This window comes from Carcharhinus amblyrhynchos, chromosome 1, assembly GCF_965287045.1.
Source record: "Carcharhinus amblyrhynchos chromosome 1, sCarAmb.v2.hapA, whole genome shotgun sequence".
Classification (NCBI taxonomy): Eukaryota; Metazoa; Chordata; class Chondrichthyes; order Carcharhiniformes; family Carcharhinidae; genus Carcharhinus; species Carcharhinus amblyrhynchos.
In genome coordinates, this window is record NC_137324.1 from 29201918 (window position 1) to 29222953 (window position 21036).

A 21036-nucleotide genomic window follows, 5' to 3' on the forward strand; every position below is an offset into this window, starting at 1 on the left:
AGCTGCAGTCATGACACAGGCTTCAATCCGGTCACGGTTCAAAACCCCTTCTGCAGCAGTACCAACATCTCTGTCTTTCAAGTTACTTGCATGGCTGCAGCCGTCTCAGCAGGACTCTTCCTGTTGAAAGCCAGTATCGCGATTTGTCATCAGCAGCTGTCAAAAGCCAGTATCAGAAACTTGCAGTCATGTAACGATGTCCATAACACAAATAGGTAAGACTTGCAAAGTCTACAAAATAACAGCCACATTTAACTATCTGCCTTTATAAAAATGAGAGTTAAAGCATGTAACACATGAACAAGTAATTTATATTAATGTCAGGAGCAGTATAAGTAGTATAAGCTTGAAAAGATCAGTCATGATGAAGGGTTATGTTTGTGATATATTCCAGGTACAAAATTCATTAACCCTTTCCCTACTTCATACCTTTTTCGTTTTATATATTTGTAGAAACTTTTGCTATCTGTTTTTATATTTGAACATAAGAACATAAGAAATAGGAGCAGGAGTAGGCCATCCAGCCCTTCGAGCCTGCCCCGCCATTCAATAAGATCATGGCTGATCTGTCGCTGCTCAGTTCCACCTTCCCGCTTTCTCCCCATAACCCTTAATCCCCTCTCTTATCAAAAACCCATCAACCCGCGTCTTAAAAATATTTAGCGAGGCAGCCTCCACCACTTCAACGGGCAGAGAATTCCAGAGATTCACCACCCTTTGAGTGAAGAAGTTCCTCCTCAACTCCGTTCTAAACCGCCCCCCTTTTATCTTGAGGCTGTGCCCCCTAGTCCTACTGTCTTTTTTGAGCGGGAAGAGTCTCTCCACCTCTATCCTATCCATCCCATTCATCATCTTATAAGTCTCAATGAGATCTCCCCTCATTCTTCTAAACTCTAACGAGTACAAGCCCAGTTTATTCAGCCTCTCCTCATAGTTCAACCCCCTCAACTCCGGTATCAGCCTAGTAAACCTCCTCTGCACTCCCTCCAAGGCCAAAATATCTTTGCGCAGGTGCGGTGCCCAAAACTGCACACAGTACTCCAGCTGCGGCCTGACCAATGCCCTATACAGCTGCAGCAAGACCTCCCTACTTTTATATTCAATCCCCCTCGCTATGAAGGCCAGCATCCCATTCGCCTTCCTGACCACCTGCTGCACCTGCAAGCTGGGTTTTTGCGACTCATGCACAAGGACCCCGAGGTCCCTCTGCACCGTCGCCTGCTGCAGTTTTTCGCCCCGTAAGTAATAGTCCTTCCTACCATTCTTCCTACCAAAGTGGACCACCTCACACTTGCCAACATTAAATTCCATTTGCCATTTCCTGGCCCATTCGCCCAGCCTATCGGAGCTAGTTTACTCTCATAATCCATCTTACCTTTCTTTACACTTTTTTTTTACTTCACCCTTATCTTTAGCGCTGACATGCTGGGTATCCTCATTGAGAACAGGGACAAGATCTCCTCCTTCAGTGACATGTTTGGTTGTCCATCACCATTCATGATTGGATGTGGCAGTTCTGCAGAGCTTAGATCTAAACCATTAGTTGTGGAATTGCACAACTCTGTCTTTTACTTGCTGTGTAGTGGCTTCAGCAGGCTGACACCTCACTTTTAGTATGCCTGGTGCTGTTCCTCTCATGCCCTCCTGTACTCTTCACTGAGCAGGGTTGATCCCCAGGCTTGTTGGTATTGGTAGAGTCTGAGTATATGCCAGGCCATGAGGTTACTGCTTGTGGTTGAATGTAATCCTGCTGTTGCTGACGTTGTAAACTCTACCCCATTTGGTTTCCTGTTCTTTAAATGTCTTGGTTTTACTCTGATTTTTGCTTTCAGACAGCAGCACACCTTGCCACTCTAAGCTTATCTTTTATTTACTAAAAATTGGGAATGCTAGGAATGCACAGCAGACCAGGTTGCATGTGTGGAGAGTTAACCCTTCAGATTGATACCTTTTCATCAGAACATATTTGGCTTCTTTTGTTGCTTTGGGCCTGAATAACTAAATCATCTGTCACGCCACCTCTCCTGTCTTCCATCCGATCAGAGACCTTTCTTTGACTTTTCCCCGTTCATCACTTGTTCACAACGTATTCACTGAAGTCCTTTTAGGGAAGGAAATTGTCTGGTCTGGCCTACGTGTGTCTCCCAGACCCACAGCTTTGTCTCTCAACTGCTCTCAAAGGATGATTACAGACAAAAAGCTGTGTCCCCTCCAAAAAGCTGGGTGACAAAAAGCTGGCATAGTCAGAGTTGCGCATATCCCATGTGGGAGTAACATAAAATTCCCCATCTCTTTACTTTTCTCAGCTATTTTTGTTATTATTTCAAATTTTCTGCACCCATAGATTTTGTTTATTATTCATTAATGGGATGTAGGCATGTGTCACTGGTTGGGCCAGCATTTGTTGCCCATACCTGAGGGCATTTAAGAGTCAACCACATTGCTTTGGACCTGGAGTGACAAGTAGGCAAGATCAGGTAAGGACAACAGCTTTCCTTCCTTAAGAGCATCAGTGAACCAGATGGGTTTTTACAACAATCAACTGAGTATCATGGTCATCATTAAACTTTGAGTTCCAGCTTTTTAAAAATTGAATTCAAATTTCACCATCTGCCGTGGTGAAATTTGAACCTGGGTCCCCAGGGCATTACCCTGAGTCTCTGGATTACTAGGCCAGTGACGATACCACTCTGTCACCTCTTTCTCTTCATAGAATCGTAGAATCATACAGAGCAGAAGAGGCTCATTGGCTCATCAACGCTGCACCAACACACAAGAAATACCTGACCTTCCACTTATTCCCATTTACCAACACTTGATCCATAGCCTTGTACAAAGTATGACTCCAGGGACGGGAAAAATTGACATCAGCAAGACGCTGAGACCAGGTTCCCATTGGGATAGCTAACAGCAGGCAGACCCTGGGGCCAGGTTCCCATGGAGACAGGTGACAACAGGCAGACCTTTGGGCCAGGTTCCCATTAGGACATGAGGCAGCAGCAAGTCCATGGGGACAGGCAGACCCTGAGACCAGGTTCCCATTGGGACAGGTGACAGCAGCGAGACCTTGGCGCCAGGTTCCTATGGGGACACGTGATAACAGGCAGAGCCTGGGTAACAGGTTCCCATTAGGACAGGTGACAACAGGCAGACCCTGAGAGTCAGGTTCCCATGGGAACGTGCTGTCAGTCAATGAAGACCACGTGTGATTCTGGGTGACGTCACAGAGCAGGGAGGGGCCAAGCGTGGAGGAGTCTGGGTAATCGGGCCCGAAGAGATGGCGCGAAAAGCTTTGAAGGCTGCACACCGTTAAACCGAACTTCAGATCTTTAAAAACATGGATTCCAAAACCACCAAGGTACAGTATTATTCCATGAAACACTGAAGTTTACACTTTATGAAATCACTTAAAGTTAAGATTTCAATTTAAAACCTATCTGAGAGAACTTTCCGCTGAATATCAGCGCCGCCCACTTCCTTCCACCTGATTGGTGGTACGTGAGCGGTAGGCGGTAGACGCGTGATATAATTGGACAGCATTGCTGTCAATCACCGACTGCCCCGCCCCCTGTGTAGCTGCTCTGGGCTTGGATAATCCGCACAATTGTTTTTAAAGTTTTTTTATTAGTCGCAAATCGGCTTACATTAACACTGCTTTGAAGTTACTGTGAAAATCCTTCAGTCGCCACACTCTGGCGCCTGTTCGGGTACACTGAGCAAGAATTTAGCACGGCCAATGCACCTAACCAGCATGTCTTTTGGACTGTGGGAGGAAACCTAGTAAAAAGTCTGACAACGCCAGGTTTTAGGCCAATCTATTTATTTGATAATATTCTTTGATTTCGACGAAGAGGGTGTCCCTCGAAAGCTTGTGAGTATATTATCAAATAAATAGGTTGGACTAAAACCTGGTGTTGTCAGACTTTTTACTGTGTTTACGCCAGTCCAACGCCGGCATACCCACATCATGACTACTATCGACACGGAGGAAACCTACACAGACACGGGGAAAATGTGCAGGATCCACACGGACAGCGATGCAAGCTGGGAATCGAACCCGGGTCCCTGGAGCTGTGGGGGTGTAATGCTAACCACTGTGCCACCCCCCTGTGCTGCCCCTTAGCCAATTCAGAATTTTCTTCTTGTGTTAATCACTACTGGGGAAATGTTTATTTAATTGCTAGTGTCACAGTTCAGTGTAAAGACCCAGAGGCAGCATTCAGGTTTTAATATGATTCTGTTTCTTAACTCAACTTGGAAGATTGTACCCTACTTTAATCCAGGATTTGTTTTGTTCTCTTTTGATTGTACGCTTATTGTTACCACACTGGTGTGCTGCAAATGTATTTTAATCCTTTTTTTTATTTGATTTGATTTATTATCCCAAAAATCAAACTTCTGTTTCCTGCCCTCACAGGTAAATCCAGCCCTTTGTCTCGACACTTGAATCATCCTTTTTTTGAATTGATTTGATTTATTATTGTCACAAGTATTGGGATACAGTGTAAAATATAGTTTATTGTGTGCTATAAAGACAAAACGTACTCTTCATACAGTACATAGAGAAGAAGGAAAGGATAGGGTACAGAATGTGGTGTCACAGTCATTGTAAGGGTATAGAGAAAGATCAACTTTGTATGAGGTAGTCAAAAGAGAAAATGCTGGAAAATCTCAGCAGGTCTGGTAGCATCTGTAAGGAGAGAAAAGAGCTGATGTTTTGAGTCCTGATGACGCTTTGGTTCCAGCATCCCAGTAATTTGCTTTTATTCTAATGAGTTGGTTCATTCAAAAGTCTGATGGCAGCAGGGAAGAAGCTGTTCTTGAGATGGTTGGTATGTGACCTTAGACTTTTGTATAATTTTCCTGACACAAATAAAGAATTTTGTCGTGAGATAGTATCTGTCTCTAAAACATTCCAAAGTACCTAAAATACTCTGAATTACTTTACAGGGTTTTTCATTAATTAATGGGAAGCTGGTGTAGCTGACAAGGTCAACATTTTTTTAAATTTTCCAATTGCCCTGAAGGTGATGGTGAGCTGCTGCCTTGTCCATCTGGTGCAGAGAGGATGTTCTAGTGGATTTTGACCCAATTACGATGAAGGAACAACAGTGTTGTTCCAAAAGCAGAGTCGTGGTTTGGAGGAGAACTAGCCAGTGATGGTGTTCCTATGCATTTGCTGCCCTTGCCCTTCTAGATTGTCGGGGGGGTCACATATTTAGAAGGTGCTTTTGAAGGAGTCTTGGTGAATTGTTGTAGTGCATCTTGTCGATGGTACAATTGCAGATTCTGTGGAGGGACTGAATGTTCAGAATGGGGTGCTAATTGGCTGGCCTGCTTTGTCAAGCGTTTTGAGTGTTGTTGGAGATGTACTCATTTAAATGCAGAGTATTCCATCACATTTTTGACTTGTAGAATGTGAACTGGCTTTGGGAAATCAGTGAAAAAGTTTCAGACAACACTAACCACTTAATTCTTCAGCTTTAATAACTTGAAACAAGGTTCTTTATTTTACCCAAAGAGAGAAAATGCTGGAAAATCTCAGCAGATCAGGCAGCATCTGTGAAGAGAGAAAAGAGTTGACATTTCGAGTCCTGATGACCCTTTGTCAAAGCTTCGCAACGTGAGTTCTTTTCTTCTAACAGATGCTGCCTGACCTGCTGAGATTTTCCCCATTTTCCCTTTTGGTTTCAGATTCCACATTCCACAGTAATTTGCTTTTAACTTTATTTTACCCAGCTTGATCACGTATCTTTGGAATCAGTGCAGAAGGAGACCATTCGGCCATCAAGTCTGCATTGACACAATCCCACTCGGGCCCTGTTCCCATACCCCACGGATTTACCCCGCTAATCCTCCTGACAGTAGAGTCAATTTAATGTAACCTGCACATCTTTGGACTGTGGGAGGAAACCGACACAGACAAGAAGAGAATATGCAAACTCCACACAGACAGTGATCCAAGATCAGAATTGAACCTGGATCCCTGGTGCTGTGAGGTGGCACTGCTACCCAAAATGTCCAGACTTCACACACGGTCACCCAAGGCTAGATTTGAACCCAGGTCCCTGGAATTGTAAGGCAGCAATGCTAACCATTGTGCCAGTGCAGCCAGATTTGAGTCACTAGTTCCTCCACTTCCACATATCTGTGGTGTCTTTGAAGCAATCAGTCACACGTTCTCTACAGTTGCAACTTCAGCAAATTCAGCGTTCATGGAATTCAGAACTCCTCTGTCCCCACTTGAAAATCCTGCTCCAGTAAATATTGAGGTCTAAGTGTCTGACTATTTAATGTACTGGAAAATAGCATTTACACTTCTCAAGTGCTGAATAAAAAGAGCTTTAAGTTTAACAAGATGTAAATAACACACAATGTTATAAAATAGATTGAATCTGTTAAGGATAGACCTGGATTGAGCTTTCATTTATTTCCTTTTCTTTTAGCTCATCTGCTTGTTTAAGAAAATGGGAAATACTCATTTGACATCAGGTTAAGTTTGTAATATTTAAAATAATTGATATGTTAATGTCCCAGACTTTTGAATGGAATTACCTTGCATTTAGTTCTCTACACTCTAGCTATCACTGTTAGACTATATTCTGCACTTTCTCGTTTCCTTCTCTATGAACGGTATGTTTTGTCTGTATAGCACGCAAGAAACAATACCTTTCACTTTATGCCAATACATGTGACAATAATAAATCAAATCATTCTTTGAAATTCTAGCAAATATAGGCCCAGTTTGCCCACTCCTCTCCTTAAACCAGTCCTGCTATTCCCGGATCACTTCTGGTGAACCTTTGTTACACTCCCTCAATGGCAATAATATCCTTTGAGGCAAGGGGACCAAAACTGCACACAGTACTTCAGCTGCTGTCTAACCAAAGTTCTACACAATTCGGTAAGGAAGCAAGATGGTGAAGTGGTTAGCACTGCTGACTCAGTGCTGACCTTGGTTGACTGTGTGGCGTTTGCACATTTTCTCCATGCATGTATGGGTTTCCTCTGAGTGCTGTGGTTTCCTTCTGCAGTCATGATGTGGGTATGCCGGCGTTGGACTGGCGTAAACACAGTAAAAAGTCTGACAACACCAGGTTTTAGTCCAACCTATTTATTTGATAATATACTCGCAAGCTTTCGGGTTAGCCCCTTCGTCAGGTGAATGGAGAGTTCTGGCCTCAGACAGAGCATATAAAGGACAGACAGTTTAGAGATTACTGATTAGAATGCGAATCCTAAGGATTCGCATTCTAATCAGTAATCCTAACGATTCGCATTCTAATCAGTAATCTCTAAACTGTCTGTGCTTTATATGCTCTGTCTGAGGCCAGAACTCTCCATTCACCTGACGAAGGGGCTAACCCGAAAGCTTGCGAGTATATTATCAAATAAATAGGTTGGACTAAAACCTGGTGTTGTCAGACTTTTTACTGTTCCTTCTGCAGTCCAGAGATGTGCAGGTTAGAGGGGTTGGCCATGGTAAATTGCCTCTTAGTGTCCCAAAATGCATAGGTTAAATGGATTTGCCATGGTAATTGTGTGGGGTTAAGGGGAGAGAGCCTGGGTAAGACCTCACTACTCCTGTAATCGAATTCTCTTGTGGTAAAGGTTAACATTTCATTAGCCTTTCTAATTGCTTACTGCACCTGCATGCTAGTCTTCAGTGACTTATGGACATTTATTTTCCTTGCTGAAATTCTTGCATAATAAGGAAGACAAAGATTACTGGGGTAGGTGGGAATATGGAGTTGAGGCTACAATAAGATCACCCGTTATTTATTGAATAATGGAGCAGACATAAGGGGCTGAATGATGCATTCCTGTACCTAATTAGTATGAGGTCACAGAACACTATCCTCTTACCTCTTATTGCACAGCATCTATGTGGCTATCCTGTTAAACTCCTGGTTACTTTTAAATTAAATGAACCTGGTTTCCAATTTATGTGGTAAGTTGGAAGACTAATGGAGCTGATATGCTGGGGATGGAAACTATAGCAAAGAAGTTCTACAAACAGCAACATATATTTTTATCCTTGTTTATTAGACTTTCGGCAAATGGAAAAGGCTACACACTCTGTCTAGGCCCCACATAATTTTATGCACCTTGATTAAGTTTCCCTTTGCCTCCATTGGAAGAAAACAACTCAAGCCTACATTCCTCCTCAGATACCGGAACAGTCCCTGTCCAATTCTCTTGGGTGTTCTTCAATTGGACAATATTCAGGCTTGAGCTGACTAGTGGCAAGTAGCGTTCACGTTACACAAGTGCCAGGCAATGACCATCTCCAACGAGAGAGGAACTAACTATTGCACATTCAAAGAGATTATCATTGCAGAATCTCCCACTATCAATATCCTGGGGGTTACCATTGTACTGAAAATGGTCTGGCCATGTAAATGCTGTGGCTACCTGAGCAGGTCAAAGGCTAGGGAGGATTCCTGTGATGAATGATTTACTTTCTGACTCCCCAAAGCCTGTTCACCATCTACAAGGCATGAGTCAGGACTGTAATGGAAAACTCTCCACTTGCTTGGATGAGTGCAGCTCCAACTGTCAGGGGGAAGCTCAACACCATCCAGGACAAAGTAGCCTGCTTGACTGCTACTTTTTCCACAAACATTCAATCCCTCCATCACTGATGAACTGTGGCAGCCATGTGTATCATCTACAAAATGCACTGCAGGAACTCACCAAGGTTCCTTAGACAGCATCTTCCAAACCCATGACCATCTAGAAGGACAAGAGCAGCAGGCATCTGGGAACACCACCACTTGGAGGTTCCCTTCCAAGTCACTCATCATCCTGACTTTGAAATATTATGCTGTTCCTTCAATGTTGCTGGGTTAAAATCCTGGAATTCCCTCCCCAACAGCACTGTGGTTGCACCTACACTTTAGGCACTGCAGTGGTTCAAGGAAGCAGCTCACCACCATCTTTTCAAGGGCAATTGGGGATGAGCAATTAATGTTGACCTAGTCAAAAATGCTCATATCCTGTAAATTAATTTTAAAAATATAATCTTCCCTTACAGCTAACATTCTCCATTCCCGATAACATTCCCGATCTGTCAACCACCTCCAATGTGACTACACCCTTTCTGTAATGTGGTGACTAGATTATGCATGACGCTATATCTGTGGCCTAACTATAGAGTTTTGTGCATTTCTAGAGTAGTCTCCAGTTCTAGTATTCTAATCCTCCGTTCACTAAGGACTATTCTGTTGACCTCCCTATTCCAAGGTTCCTTTATTCATTTACATATCTCAATATCCTCCCAAACCTTTGGGATGCCAATTAAGATTCCACCACAGCAGTTGGTAGTATTTGAATTCAATTACGAAACTCTGGAATTAAAAAGCTACTTTCAGTAATAATTACCATTAGACTTGTTGATTGTTGACTAATGTAAGGAAATCTGCCATCCAATTCTTTTGGTCTACATGTGACTCCATATCCACAGCGACTTGGTTGAATCTCAACTGCTCTCTGAAATGGCAAAGCAAGCCATTCAGTTCAAGGACAATTAGGGATTTGTAAGAAATGCTGACCTTGCCAGAGATGACCACATCCCTTGAAACAATAAAGTAAATGCATCAGCTCACACTTACTTCTCCGATTGAATTTCATTGATCACTTTACCACCCACCTGATTAATCCATTGATACCTTCTTATAGTCTACAGCATTCTCCTTTACAACTACATGGCCAACTTTTTGGTTATGCCCCTCTATTTTTAAGTTTAAGCAATTAATATATACCACAAAAATAGTACTGCACCACTGGAAACGCTCTTCCAGTCATAAAGTCACCCTTTGACCTAACCCTTTGCTACTGAGCCAATTTTGTGCCCAATTTGCCAATTTTCTCTTGGATCCGTGAGCCTTCAATTTTGACCAGTCTGACTTGGCAAAAATCTTGTTGAAGTTCATGTAGCTGACATCTGCTACCGTCCTCATTACCTCAAAAATTCAGTCAAGTTAGCGACCTTCCCTTAACAAATACCTGCTGACTGTCCCTGAATAATCCATTCGCGTATAAATTACAATGTATATTGTTAAACAGAATTTTTCCCAGTAATTTGCCTACCACCAAGGATAGTCAAAGCTGAGATTTTATCCAGGAAGTCTACTCAGATTCAAGATCTTTATATGGATATAAAAGAGAGATATGTTGCAGCTAATCCATATGGAAAGAAGAGTCTACCACCCCATTTGATGCTATCTTCAATAGAATTGTAAAGGTCAGTCTCGAGCGTAATTTTTGAAAGGTCGTCTTTTTTACAGATGGTCTGTTCACAGACTAACTTGGAACCTGTTGCATTGAACTCTTAACACTTTTGACTTCAAAAGCAGATTGGTGGAAAATGCACCATTAAAAAATTCAATTTCTATAAAAACAAATATAAAGTTTATTTTTCCTGTTGCTGATATTGTTTGTGCATTTCATTTTTCTCCTCTGGCAATTGATGAAATATTGAGTGCACCTGCACTTCAAGTCCTCATTGTAACTCCATTTTTTCATGTGATACCGAAAAAGAAAAACGAATTAGATTATGGCATGTGATCCCAAACCCTTAGTAAATAGCACAAGGACCATATAATAAATTTAACCTAATGAACTGCCTTGAGGCAGAGGGCCTTTTGCAGGGCTATTTTCAATTGTTAGTTTTTTTGTGACGGGGAAAGTTGCTTGTCAAATTAGCATGTGTGCAGACCTCAAATTTTTTTTCTTTTAAAGTTGTTAAAACTTTGAGCAACTTTTTTTGTGCCTTGAATCTACCATAGTTATTGACTTAATATTGTGGTTTTCAAAGTCATGGTGCTTACTCTCCCCGCTCAAAAAAGACAATAGGACTAGGGGGCACAGCCTCAAGATAAAAGGGGGGCGGTTTAGAACGGAGTTGAGGAGGAACTTCTTCACTCAAAGGGTGGTGAATCTCTGGAATTCTCTGCCCGTTGAGGTGGTGGAGGCTGCCTCGCTAAATATTTTTAAGACGCGGGTTGATGGGTTTTTGATAAGAGAGGGGATTAAGGGTTATGGGGACAGGGCGGGAAAGTGGAACTGAGCAGTGACAGATCAGCCATGATCTTATTGAATGGCGGGGCAGGCTCGAAGGGCTGGATGGCCTACTCCTGCTCCTATTTCTTATGTTCTTATTACTTTGGGAGGAAAACCTAATTTCCAACCCCATTCTCCATTTTCTCCTCTTCCCTCCCATAGATCTATGCTGGGACATTGCCCAATAAATTGGGGTTGTCCATGACTGGCCATGTTGTACACAATTTGTTCAAGTTATTAAGATTGTTGATCTAAATGGGCATCTTCTCATTCCATAGTTTTAAGGTTATTGTATTAATGATTTTTTTTTAAAGAAAAAGCAGTTATGTGATGCCAGTCTCTAGTTTTTAAAATATGAAGATTGCATATAACGAAGGACGGCTGAGGAAGGTAAATAAATTTCAGTTTTGAAATCTTGGGAGGTTCCTCTGGACCTTGATTTTAAACTTCCCATCCTGCTTTAGAAAGCACTCCATCGCCTCAACCCTCCCAAGTTCTTTGCAGTCCTCCAATTCTGGCCTCTTGTGCACCTCTGCATCAAATTTTGAGGACTCACCAAAAGTTCTTGTGCCTTCAGAAATCTTTTTTTGATCTGTTTTAACAAAGCTAGCCCATGCTCCTGTAAAACCATAATATTTAGGAATAGAAATAGGCCATGGAATAGAAGTAGGCCATTCGGCCAAGTACTCGGCCATTCAATGAGATCATGACTGATCTGATCTGATAATTTTCAACTCCACCTTCTCGCCTCATACCTATACTTCTTGATCCCTTTACTGATTAAAAATCTGTCTATTTCAGCCTTGAACATACTAGTCTGTATAGCTCTCTGCAGTAAAGAATTCCACAGATTCACTATCTTCTATGAGAAGAAATTCCTCTTCATCTCTGTCTTAAATGGGTGACCGTTTACTCTGATATTATGCCCTCTGACCCTACACTCTCCCACAAGGAAAACAACTTCTCAGCATCTATCCTGCCCAGCCCCTGAGACTCCTATATGTCTCAATAAAGTTGCCTCTCATTTTGCTAAACTCCAATGAGTACAGACCTAACCTACTTCTCATAAGAAAATTCTTCCGTATCGGGATCAACCCACTGAATCTTCTCTGGACTGCCTCCAATGCCAGTCTTTCCTTAGATAAGGGGACAAAGTTGTTCACAGTATTTCAGGTGTGGTCTAACTAATGCTTTTATAGTTTTTGCAAGACTTTCCTATTTTTGTTCTCCATTCCCTTTGAAATAAAGGCCAACATTCTATTTGCCCTCCCAATTACCTGCTGAACTTGCATGCTAGGTTTTATACACAACAACCCCCAAATACCTTTGTGTTGCAGTTTTCTGCAGTTCTTTATTGAAATAATCAGCTTATTTATTCTTCCTACCATAAGTACATGACTTCATATTTTCCTACATTATATTCCATTTGCCAAGTTTTTGCCCACTCACTTTGTCTATATTCCTGAATAGATCTTTGTGTTATCCTCACCACTTGCTTTCTCACCTACTCTTATGTCACCCGCAAGCTTGTCTGTGTCGTTAATATATATTGTAAATAATTGTGGTTCCAGCGCTGATCCCCTTGGCACTTCACCAGCTACAGGTTGTCATCCTGAAAATGCCCCTCTTAACCCAACTTTCTGTCTTCTATCAGTTAGTCAATCCTCTATCCATGCTAATATACTACCCCAAAATCATAGGCTTTTATCGTATTAAGTAGCCTTTTGTGTAGTACTTTATTGAATGCTTTTTGGAAATCCAACTATATTAAGAACATAACATAAGACATAGGAGCAGGAGTAGGCCATCTAGCCCTTCGAGCCTGCCCCGCCATTCAATAAGATCATGGCTGATATGAAGTGGATCAGTTCTACTTTCCCGCTTTCTCCCCATAACCCTTAATTCCCTCGTCTATCAGAAACCTATCTACCCGTGACTTAAATATATTCAGCGAGATAGCCTCCACCACTTCAACAGGCAGAGAATTCCAGAGGTTCACCACTCTTTGCGTGAAGAAGTTCCTCCTCAACTCCGATCTAAACTGCACCCCCCCCCCCCGCCTTATTTTGAGGCTGTGCCCTCTAGTTCTGCTATCCTTTCTAAGCGGGAAGAATCTCCCTACCTCTACCCTATCTATCCCCTTCATTATCTTATATGTCTCTATAAGATCCCCCCCTCAGCCTTCTAAACTCCAACAAGTACAGACCCAGTCTATTCAATCTCTCTTCATAGGCTAACCCTGTCATCTCCGACATCAGCCTAGTGAACCTTCTCTGCACTCCCTCCGATGCCAATATATCCTTACGCATGTGCGGCGACCAAAACTGCACACAGTACTCCAGCTGCGGCCTCACCAGTACCCTGTACAGTTGCAGCAAGACCTCCCTTCTTTTAAATTGTATCCCCCTCACTATAAAGGCCAGCATTCCATTCGCCTTCTTGATCACCTGCTTCACCTGCAGACTGGGTTTTTGTGACTCATGCACAAGGACCCCCAGGCCCCTCTGCACTGTAGCACGCTGCAACTTTTCGCCTTTTAAATAATAATCCCTCCTACTATTATTTCTACCGAAGTGGATAACCTCACACTTGCCAACATTGTACTCCATCTGCCAGGTCCTCACCCACTCACTCAGCCGATCCAGATCTCTCTGCAGACTTTCCAAACCCTCCACGCAATTTGCTTTTCCACTCACCTTTGTGTCATCAGCAAATTTCATTACCCTACACTCAGCCCCGTCCTCCAGATCATCTATGTAAATGGTAAACAGTTGAGGCCCCAACACTGATCCCTACGGCACTCCAGTAGTCACCAACTGCCAACCAGAATAGCACCCATCGATTCCAACTCTCTGCTTCCTATTAGTCAACGAATCCTCTATCCATGCTAACACCTTACCCCCAACTCCGTGCACCCTAATCTTTTGCAGCAACCTTTTGTGAGGTACCTCATCAAACACCTTTTGGAAATCCAAAAACACCGGTTCCCCTCTGTCTACCGCACTAGACACATCCTCATAGAAATCCAATAAATTTGTTAAACACGACTTCCCCTTAATGAATCTGTGCTGCGTCTGCTTGATCAAACCATTCGTTTCTAGGTGCCTCGCTGTTGCTTCTTTGATGATGGATTCTAGCATTTTTCCAACTACAGACATTAAACTAACTGGCCTATAATTCCCTGCCTTTTGTCTGCTATTCCCTGCCTTTTGTCTGCTATATATTACGTTTACTGGTTCCCTTTTATCCTGCTCATTACCATGTCAAAGAATTCTAATAAATTTGTCAGGCATGAAGCTATGCTGACTGATTGTATTATGTATTTCTAAATGCTGTGCTATTGCATCCATTATAATGGACTCTAACATTTTCCCAATGAGAGAAATTAAGCTAACTGGCTTTTGGTTCCCTGTTTTTTGTATCCCTTTTTAAATAAGGGTGTTACATTGGCAGTTTTCCAGTCCTCTGGAACTTTTCCAAAATTTAAGGATTCTTGGAAGATTATAACTGATGCATCTGCAGTGACTTCCTTTAATATGCCAGACTGCAACCCATCAGGTCCTCTGCAGATAGTCACTGACAATTTTTTTAACGTTAGATGGCAAAACAATATTTGCAGTTTTTCTCAGGAAATTGTGTGAATGGCTAGTGGGGCCAGGGAGTGACCAAAGATAATCATGTATGTAATTTGCTTTATGATAATATTGGTCTGGCTGATAAACCTGCAAACCTTTTCTTGTTCATCATTTTATGTTCAAAAATGTAATGTAGCAAAATTCATTTTTGGTTGTTGCAGAGAAACTTTATACTTTGAGTGGATAGGAACATTTGGATTCTGAGGCACAAGCATTCTACAATCTTCTACAATAATCCTGCATTGGCTGAGTGATAGAGTTCCAGTTGATAATGCCATTCGGAAGGATATCCATAGACTAAGAAAAAGCAGTGTGAAATTTCCTGCAGGTGTTCACTGTGGAGATTTGGGATCTGTATGCATGGATATTTCAATCCAATTAGATTTTTATGTTTTCCTTTATTTTATTGCTAGGTTTCCATGTGGCTAGCAAAGATTTTTGGGGACCAGATCCCATTCTATGAAGTGAACCCATGGTCCATGGATATTTTATATCGCCTGATGGAGCTGAATGAAACTCGAGACCGTGATGCCATGCACCTGATTGAAGATATGAAGCAAAAGACTGTGGAGTACAAGTCTGATGGTGAATTGGTTACAAAATATTACTTGACTTGAATAAACTGAATACAGAATCTGAGTGGTGATTGAGTTAGTTAGCAGTGACACCACACTGGGCCGTATGAAAGAATTTCATGCTGCTGTTATGTGCGTAGATCCTTTTCTTGGCTTTAGTGTTGATGAAGTTGCTGAATGTGGTTGCCAAATCTTTAATAGCATCACACCTAGCTGTTCTTCCTTGAGTTTTGATTTGTTATGGTACATGTAACTCTTGGAACTGGAATCCTACAACATAATTATAGCTGGTGAATTGCCATCAATGGTTTCTCTTTCCACTCCCATACAGTTACCTCTTAGATCCCCCAAGGACTTATTCTTATCATTCTCCTGTTCCTGATCCATCCACTGCACTGAAAATGTATCAGTTTCCACATGTTCTTCGAAAATGTGACTGAACACATTGACTAAGGAAGAGCGGTGGATGTGGTTTACATGGACTTCAGCAAGGCGTTTGATAAGGGCCCCCATGCAAGACGTCTTGAGAAGGTGAGAGGGCATGGGATCCAGGGGGCTTTGGCCTTGTGGATCCAGAACTAGCTTGCCTGCAGAAGGCAGAGTGTGGTTGTGGATGGGTCTTTTTCTGCATAGAGGTCAGTCACCAGTGGAGTGCCCCAGGGATCTGTTCTAGGACCCTTGCTGTTTGACATTTTCATAAATGACCTGGATGAGGAAGTGGAGGGATGGGTTAGTAAGTTCGCCAATGATACGCAGGTTGGTGGTGTTGTGGATAGTCTGGAGGGATGTCAGAAGTTGCAGCATGACATAGATAGGATGCAAGACTGGGCGGAGAAATGTGTAGTGGTCCATTTTGGCAGGACCAATGGGATGAAGGAGTACAATATCAAGGGTAGGAGTCTTAGCAGTGTTGAGGAGCAAAAGGATCTTGGGGTCCGGGTCCATAGGACACTCAGATTGGCCTAGCAGATGGAGGATGTGGTCAAGAAGGCATATGGTGTACTGGCCTTCATTAATCAAGGGATTGAGTTTAGGAATCAGGAGGTAATGCTGCAACTTTATAAGACCCTTGTCAGACCCCACTTGGAGTACTGTGTGCAGTTCTGGTCGCCTCACTATAGGAAGGATGTGGAAGCTATTGAGAGGGTGCAGAGGAGATTTACAAGGATGTTGCCTGGATTGGGAGGCATGCCTTAGGTTGAGGGAGCTAGGTCTCTTCTCCCTGGAGAGATGAAGGTTGAGAGGCGACCTGATAGAGGTTTATAAAATGTTGAGAGGAATAGATAGGGTGGATTCTCGGAGGCTATTTCCCAGGACTGAAATGGTTGCTACGAGAGGACATAGGTTTAAGGTGCTGGGAAGCAAGTACAGAGGAGATGTTAGGGGTAAGTTTTTCACTCAGAGGGTGATGATGAGTGGAATCAGCTGCCGTTGGTGGTGGTGGAAGCGAACTCGCTGGGGTCTTTTAAAAGACTTCTGGATGAGTATATGGGATTGGGAGTTACAGATAGTTCTATGGCTTGGTAGGTATGGATGCGATTGGCGCAACTTGTGGGCCGAAGGGCCTGTTTGTGCTGTGGTGTTCTATGTGCATCAATGACGCCCAACCTACCTCACCACTCTACCTCCCCTGTCTCTAAATTGTCAGGTTGCTTATCTGAAGTTCAGTTCTGAAGGAGCAGAAATTTTCTGCAATTAACTATTGTGAAGGCTGAAGCTATTGTCTTTGGTCTGCATCCTCAACTCAACTCCCTCACCACCAAATCCATCATTCTTCCTAGAAAATGTCTGAGACTGAACCAGAATGTTCATAATCTTGGTGTAATGCTTGACTCTAGGATGAACTTTTAATCACAAATCCATGTTGCCACTAAGATTGCTTACTTCCACCTCTGTAAAATTGTACAGAAAAATTTGTACAAAATAACCTACGAGGGAGCAAGCTATCTTAGATCTGGTGTTATGTAATGAGGCAGGAAGAATTAGAGATCTTACTGTGAGGGATGCTCTTGGGATGAGCGATCATAGTATGGTTGAGTTTTTGATGCAGATGGAGGATGAGAAAGTAGGGTCCCAAACCTGTGTCCTCTGTTTGAGGACACAGGTATGATAAGATGAATGTAAATGTAGATTGGGGGCACAGTTTGGTTGGTAAGATGGCTGAGGAACAGTGGAAGATCTTTAAGGAGATCTTTTTCGGTGCTCAGCAGAAGTATATTCCGATGGTAAGGAAGGAATGTAGGAGAAGTGATAACCAGCCGTGGTTATCGAAGGAAATGAAGGAGAGTATTAAATTAAAAGCTGATGCGTTCAGAGTGGCTAAAAGTAGTGGGAGAGTAGAAGATTGGGAGAGGTTTAAAAATCAACAAAGATTGGCTAAGAAGTTGATGAAGAAAGGAAGGATAGACTATGAAGCTAAACTAGCACTAAATATAAAAAAGGACAGTAAGAGTTTTTACAAATATATAAAGAAGAGGAGGCTGGCTAGAGTGAATGTTGGACCCTTAGAAGATGAGAGGGGGGATTTAGTGGTGGGAGATGAGGAAATGGCTGAGGCCTTAAATAAGTTTTTTGCCACGGTCTTCACAGAGGAGGATGCGAATAGTTTGCCAGATACTAAAGATAGAAGGATAGTAGGAGTTGAGGGCCTGAATGCGATTACTGTCACTAGAGAGATAGCGCTTGATAGACTAACAGGACTGATGATGGATAAGTCCCCAGGACTGGATGGAATGCATCCCAGGGTTTTGAAGGAAATGGCAGAGGTGATAGTAGACACCTTAGTGATTATTTACCAAAATTCACTGGATTCCGGGCAAGTGCCGGAAGATTGGAAAACGGCTAATGTTACACCGCTGTTTAAAAAAGGTAGCAGACAAAAGGCAGGGAATTATAGGCCGGTTAGTTTAACATCTGTAGTTGGTAAAATGCTTGAATCCGTCATCAACGAAGAAATAGCGAGGCACCTAGAAAAGAGTGGTTTGATAAAGCAGACGCAGCATGGGATCGTTAAGGGGGAGTCGTGTTTGATGAATTTATTGGATTTCTGTGAGGATGTGACTAGTGTGGTAGACAGAGGGGAACCGGTGGCTGTGGTGTTTCTAGATTTTCAAACGGCGTTTGATAAGGTGCCTCACGAAAGGTTGCTACAGAAGGTTAGGGTGCACGGAGTAGGGGTAAGGTGTTAGCCTGGATACAGGATTGGTTGTCTAATAGGAGGCAGAGAGTTGGTATCAATGGGTGCTATTCTGGTTGGCGGTTGGTGACTAGTGGAGTGCCGCAGGGATCGGTGCTGGGGCCTCAGCTATTTACCATTTATATAGATGATCTGGAGGAGGGGGCTGAGTGTAGGGTGACGAAATTTGCTGATGACACGAAGATGAGTGGAAAAGCAAATTGCGTGGAGGGTATGGAAAGTCTGCAGAGAGATCTGGATAGGCTGAGCGAGTGGGCGAGGACCTGGCAGATGGAGTATAATGTTAGCAAGTGTGATGTTATCCACTTTGGCAGGAATAATAGTAGGAGGGATTACTATTTAAAGGGCGAAAAGCTGCAGCATGCTATGGTGCAGAGGGGCCTGGGGGTCCTTGTGCATGAGTCACAAAAACCCAGTCTGCAGGTGCAGCAGGTGATCAAGAAGGCGAATGGTATGCTGGCCTTTATAGCGAGGGGGATAGAATATAAAAGCAGGGAGGTCTTACTGCAACTGTACAGGGTACTGGTGAGGCCGCAGCTGGAGTACTGTGTGCAGTTTTGGTCGCTGCACTTGCGGAAGGATATATTGGCCTTGGAGGGAGTGCAGAGGATGTTCACTACGCTGATACCGGAGATGAGGGGGCTGGACTATGAAGAGAGACTAAATAGACTGGGTCTGTACTCGTTGGAGTTTAGAAGGCTGAGGGGTGATCTTATAGAGACATATAAGATAATGAAGGGGATGGATAGGGTAGAGGTAGAGAGATTCTTCCCACTTAGAAAGGATAGCAGGACTAGAGGGCACAGCCTCAAGATAAGGGGGGAGCAGTTTAGATCGGAGTTGAGGAGGAACTTCTTCACGCAAAGGATGGTGAATCTCTGGAATTCTCTGCCCGTTGAAGTGGTGGAGGCTATCTCGCTGAATATATTTAAGTCACGGGTAGATAGGTTTTTGACAGACAAGGGAATTAAGGGTTATGGGGAGAAAGCGGGAAAGTGGAACTGATCCACTTCAGATCAGCCACGATCTTATTGAATGGTGGGGCAGGCTCGAAGGGCTAGTTGGCCTACTCCTGCTCCTATTTCTTATGTTCTTATTGCCTGCCTTAGCCCACCTGCTGCAACCTTCATGCATGCTTTAGTTAACTCTAGACTTGATTATTATAACACACTCCCACATTCTACTTTCTGTTAACTTGAGGCCCTCTAAAACACTGATGTGCACGTCCTAACTCGCAGTCGTGTTTTTCCGTTGCCGCTGTGCTTGCTGATCTACACTGACTTCTGCTGAAGCAATGTCTTGATCTTGAAATTCAAAACCTTCTTTTGAAATTCCTCCATGGCCTCATCCCTTCCTATTCCTGTAATCTCCACTAGCCCCACAACCCTCAGAGAAAACAGCACCTCTCTAATTCTGGCCTCTTGACCATACCCAATCTTAGTTTCTCTGCCACTGGTGGCCACCTTGGTCTCTAAGGTAACAAGCGAGTTAAGATTCTAATATTACCATGACGTAATGGGGCTGGAGTGGGAGGGCTGTTAAGTTCTGATAATGGACAATAGTACTGACTTCATTATTTTGATTCATTTTGCCTCAGAACTGTGAACTTTGAAGAAAGACTAATACTGAAATTTTTTAAAAATGTTCTTGTATTTTGGGATGCAGGAAAGGCTTGATTGATGCTGCTCTGTTTCTTACGAGTTTCAGTCTTGAAACTGGGTGAAGGTTTGATTGCTGGTGCCTTGGTTCAAGGCTTATACTGATTGTACACATGAACATGAGTTTATTGTACAGTACTTGGATACTTAAGTTACTGTTTACTTTTTTCTATCTCATCAGCTGACTACATGCAGGATTTCATTATGGAGACTGTAGGCTTGGCCTCCACTAGCTTTTCTAGCAATGGGTCCAGTTGTCTGAAAAACCTGGTGAATAGCAGCCTTGCTTTGGACCTAAAAGATACCTCTCAAACCAGGTAACCAACCATTTGATAGGTGTTATCGCAAATGCTAATGCTGTCTCACAATCTTTCCTTGAAATGGACTGGGAAAGTAGAGTGCATTGATACTATTATCAGGACTGTCAGTAAAGTGCAATCTGCCTTTGGCTCTTTTTTGCATGCCATATTTGTGTCATTGAGCTCTTTGATGAATTACAGATAAGAGAAGAAAGAAATCAAGATGAGCTGCATGGTTGAGATATACAAACCCTCAGAATTTAACCTAATGTCACAGTTGTTAATCATGTCTGACAGTTTGTCATGTGTTCTCCTTGCATTAATTACTGTGGTTCTTCATCCTTTTTTCTACAGGCATTAGCACAATGCATCAGTTTGGTTCCTTGGCCACCACTGTGGCTACCTTCTAGCTGATGTGGTCATTGTTCAGAAGTTTTGACAGTATTTGTGGCCTACTCTGTTGTAAATGACATTGCTGTCGAGCCTGACCCTGTTGTCGCTAGTGACTGTTCATTGGAAATGAGAACTATGGAAATTTCTTTCTCCTCTGGTGCTCCTTAAATTAATGCTTTTAGAAAGCTGTTATCTGTTTTTTTTCCCCAGGCTATA

The 21036-nt window shown here is 42.8% G+C and overlaps 1 protein-coding gene across 1 annotated transcript in view; it reads left to right on the forward strand.

The window, feature by feature from the left end:
• The first annotated feature begins 3246 nt into the window (after positions 1–3246).
• Positions 3247–21036, forward strand: part of haus1 (HAUS augmin-like complex, subunit 1) — a 37980-nt gene continuing 20190 nt past the window's right edge. The window contains exons 1-3 of the mRNA XM_080197461.1: positions 3247–3358; positions 15113–15284; positions 20310–20445. Coding sequence (XP_080053587.1) covers positions 3338–3358; positions 15113–15284; positions 20310–20445 — 329 coding nt within the window. The 5' untranslated portion in view covers positions 3247–3337. The remainder of the gene's footprint in view (positions 3359–15112; positions 15285–20309; positions 20446–21036) is intronic.